The sequence below is a fragment of the Belonocnema kinseyi genome, chromosome 7 (assembly GCF_010883055.1).
Source record: "Belonocnema kinseyi isolate 2016_QV_RU_SX_M_011 chromosome 7, B_treatae_v1, whole genome shotgun sequence".
Taxonomy (NCBI): Eukaryota; Metazoa; Arthropoda; class Insecta; order Hymenoptera; family Cynipidae; genus Belonocnema; species Belonocnema kinseyi.
The window spans coordinates 83,719,568-83,722,431 of NC_046663.1; the positions used below are offsets into that span (position 1 = coordinate 83,719,568).

The following is a 2,864-nucleotide window of genomic DNA, read 5'->3' on the forward strand; positions in this document are numbered from 1 at the left end:
AATATCTAAGGAGAATTAGGGATAAAGTGACTATCGGCATATCTTGGAAAGATACTCTTCTTCTTTTTGTTATGACTGCTACTATTACATTCTCCTTCCAAACCCCTTTTTCGAAAGTAGAAAACATCGAGCGACGAAAATCTGCAGAAAATAGAAGTCATGTACACTTGAGAGCTCGAATTTACTTTCGAAGAAGAGGTTTTTTTTTGCAGCCGGGTTGCACCGATTTATGGCTCGTGAGTCTTGATTCGAATTCAGTGATAAACTTAATGTAAAGGAGAGAACAGGCTTTTTTAAAGATATCGACAGAAAGATAAAAGTAGGTATAAAAGTCATTGGTACGTACAGCAAGTTTCTGGTGTGTATGTATACTTTAGGGTGCATTAGACTGTGTCAAAGCTCGCTGTAACTTCTCTCTATGATTCTATGAGACTACAAGTCTTGGGTACTTGAAATCAAAAGATTCGATCGGGTAGAAAATAAGATCTGTTTCGGTCACTCTCCACGAGATATTGTTTGCAATATCTTGGCAGACCGTGGCAATAAAAATGGCTACGCGACCGACTTGGAAACGTACAATTTCCGAAGTTTGTTACAATTTTTCAAAAATGGATCAGAAGATGCAGGATCAATCGCGGTTCTCAGATTCATGCTGGGCAAAAATAGGGACAGGAACCTCGATCGTGGCAAAGGTCGCCAAAAACATCTGTATAAAAATACGAAAAATAATGGGGTGTGGACTGCCTTAAGATGAGCTTACTTAAATATAAAAACTTAGGTAATTATCAAGGTTAGATATAGACGATAAAAAAAGTTGTACAAATGACTTGACGTAAGAATACATAATATTACATATTCGATATACATATATTCTGGAAATAATATAAGCTATCGGTTATATTATAATTGTTGTATAAACCTTTAATATTACATTATATCACAGAGTGGTATGCGCGTTGGATTGTCATTCCCGAGTGAATCAATTCGAAATTAATCCTAAAATTGAGAAGACTTCGGAATTCGCTGTCGCAAAATCAAAGGTCGGGCAGTGAAGAGAAAAATCAAATCATCACATTTGTTCTACTCAGGAATGCCAATTTTAAATTAAATTCGTTCCTGCGGTGAAACGTATCCAGATCGCTGATCCCGAGCTTGAAATTTTCTTGGGCGTGTCGATGAAAATATTACAGGAAAATATTCATCTACTTTTTAAAAAAGCTGGCGAAGACTTTCAACACGCGAAGACTAACTAACTCTTCAGTGGACAGCAACCGGAAACTTTCGGGAATAACGTTCTTCATTCTTCGTTTAAAAAAGACGACACTAAAAATTTGATCTCGTTTCTCTTTGTGGTTGGCAGACCTTCGAATTTAAAGTTTAAACAGTGCTTTCGAAAAGGACCTGGTATTGAGAAACGTCTCCATCGACTAAATGTGGCGGTACTCAGAGATTGATGGACATGTCTTGATCATATGGGGTGAGATGGGTCTCTGATGAAGAAGGAGAGGTAACTGCTGTCGAAGTTGGGCTAATGGGTGACTGAAGAGGCGTGGAACTTGCCGGCATTTGCGACGTTGGACTTTCCAAGGTTGAGTTCCAATGACTTCTGTCGGTTCCGTCGCCGCTATCATCGGAAACGATGGAGATGTCGGCAATGATTCCGCTTTCTGTAAAGAAAAGTTCAATTATGTCCTTGGATTTTCAGAACCAATAATATATAAGAAATGATTTTAGGTTTTTTGCAGCCTTTCAGTTTCGGGCAGGTGTCAGTCTAATATACTTTTTGCCCTGGAGAGGAAATAAGAAGAGGGAAGTAGATGCGGGAGAAGTACTGTTTTACGCTGAACCTGTCCCTTAGAACTATGCTCAAACGTGAGACGTAATTTTATTGGAAAAAGATAATTTGGATAACCAAACAGATCATTTTTTCATTTTAGGAGGTTTATTTTCTACCAAAAAAGATTAATTTTTAACAAAACAGACGTATTTTCAACCCAGAAAGATAATTTTTCCAACAAAACGTTTGAATTTTTAGCAACAGTATATTCAAGAAGTAGAAAAGTAATCTCTTTAGTTGAAACTCCATCTTTTTGGTTAAAAACTCTATTTAATTCGTTAAAAATATAAATATGTTGTTGAAAATTCGTTTCTTTTATTAAAAATTAATTTTTCCAACTAAAAATGTAACTATTCTATTTTTGATTTAAAATTACTTTTTTGTTAAAGATTCATTATTTTAGTTAATAATTTATTTATTTCGATGAAATTATATCTATTTTCTTAAAAATTTGCTTTTTAAAAATAAACATCAATTTTTTAACTGAAAATGGAACTTCATTTTTTGCTTGAAAATTTAACTTTTTTAGTTAAAAATCCATTTATTTTGCTAGAAACTAGACTTTTTTAGATTAAAATTTGAATTATGTCGGTAAATATGTCATTTTTTTCTGTCGAAAATTTGACGTTTTTCTTTAAATCGTCTTTTTTGGTAGAAAAGTAATTTCTTTTGGTTGAAACTCCACCTTTTTGGTTAAAAAAATTTATTCAATTGAAAATTGATGTTTCTAGCGAAAAATTTAACTATTCTATTTTTTGTTAAACATTTTTTTTGGGTAAAAATTCATGTATTTTGTCTTTTTTTGCTAGAATATTTCTTTGGTGGGTTAAAAATTCATCATTATAATTAAAGATTCATTTCTTTGTATAAAAATTCAACTATTTTGTTAAAAATTCGTTTTGGGTAGTAAATTCATATTTTTTGCTTGTTAATTTAACTTTTTTGTTAAAAATTCATATTTTTGGGTTACAAAATCAACTTTTTTCATGATATTCGTCTTTTTAGCTTGAATATTAAACATTTTGTA

At 32.6% G+C, this 2,864-nt stretch overlaps 1 protein-coding gene across 1 annotated transcript in view; it reads right to left on the reverse strand.

Annotated features, from left to right (window-relative positions):
- Positions 1-6: 6 nt before the first annotated feature.
- Positions 7-2,864, reverse strand: part of LOC117176535 — an 806,951-nt gene continuing 804,093 nt past the window's right edge. The window contains exon 21 of the mRNA XM_033366790.1: positions 7-1,667. Coding sequence (XP_033222681.1) covers positions 1,444-1,667 — 224 coding nt within the window. The 3' untranslated portion in view covers positions 7-1,443. The remainder of the gene's footprint in view (positions 1,668-2,864) is intronic.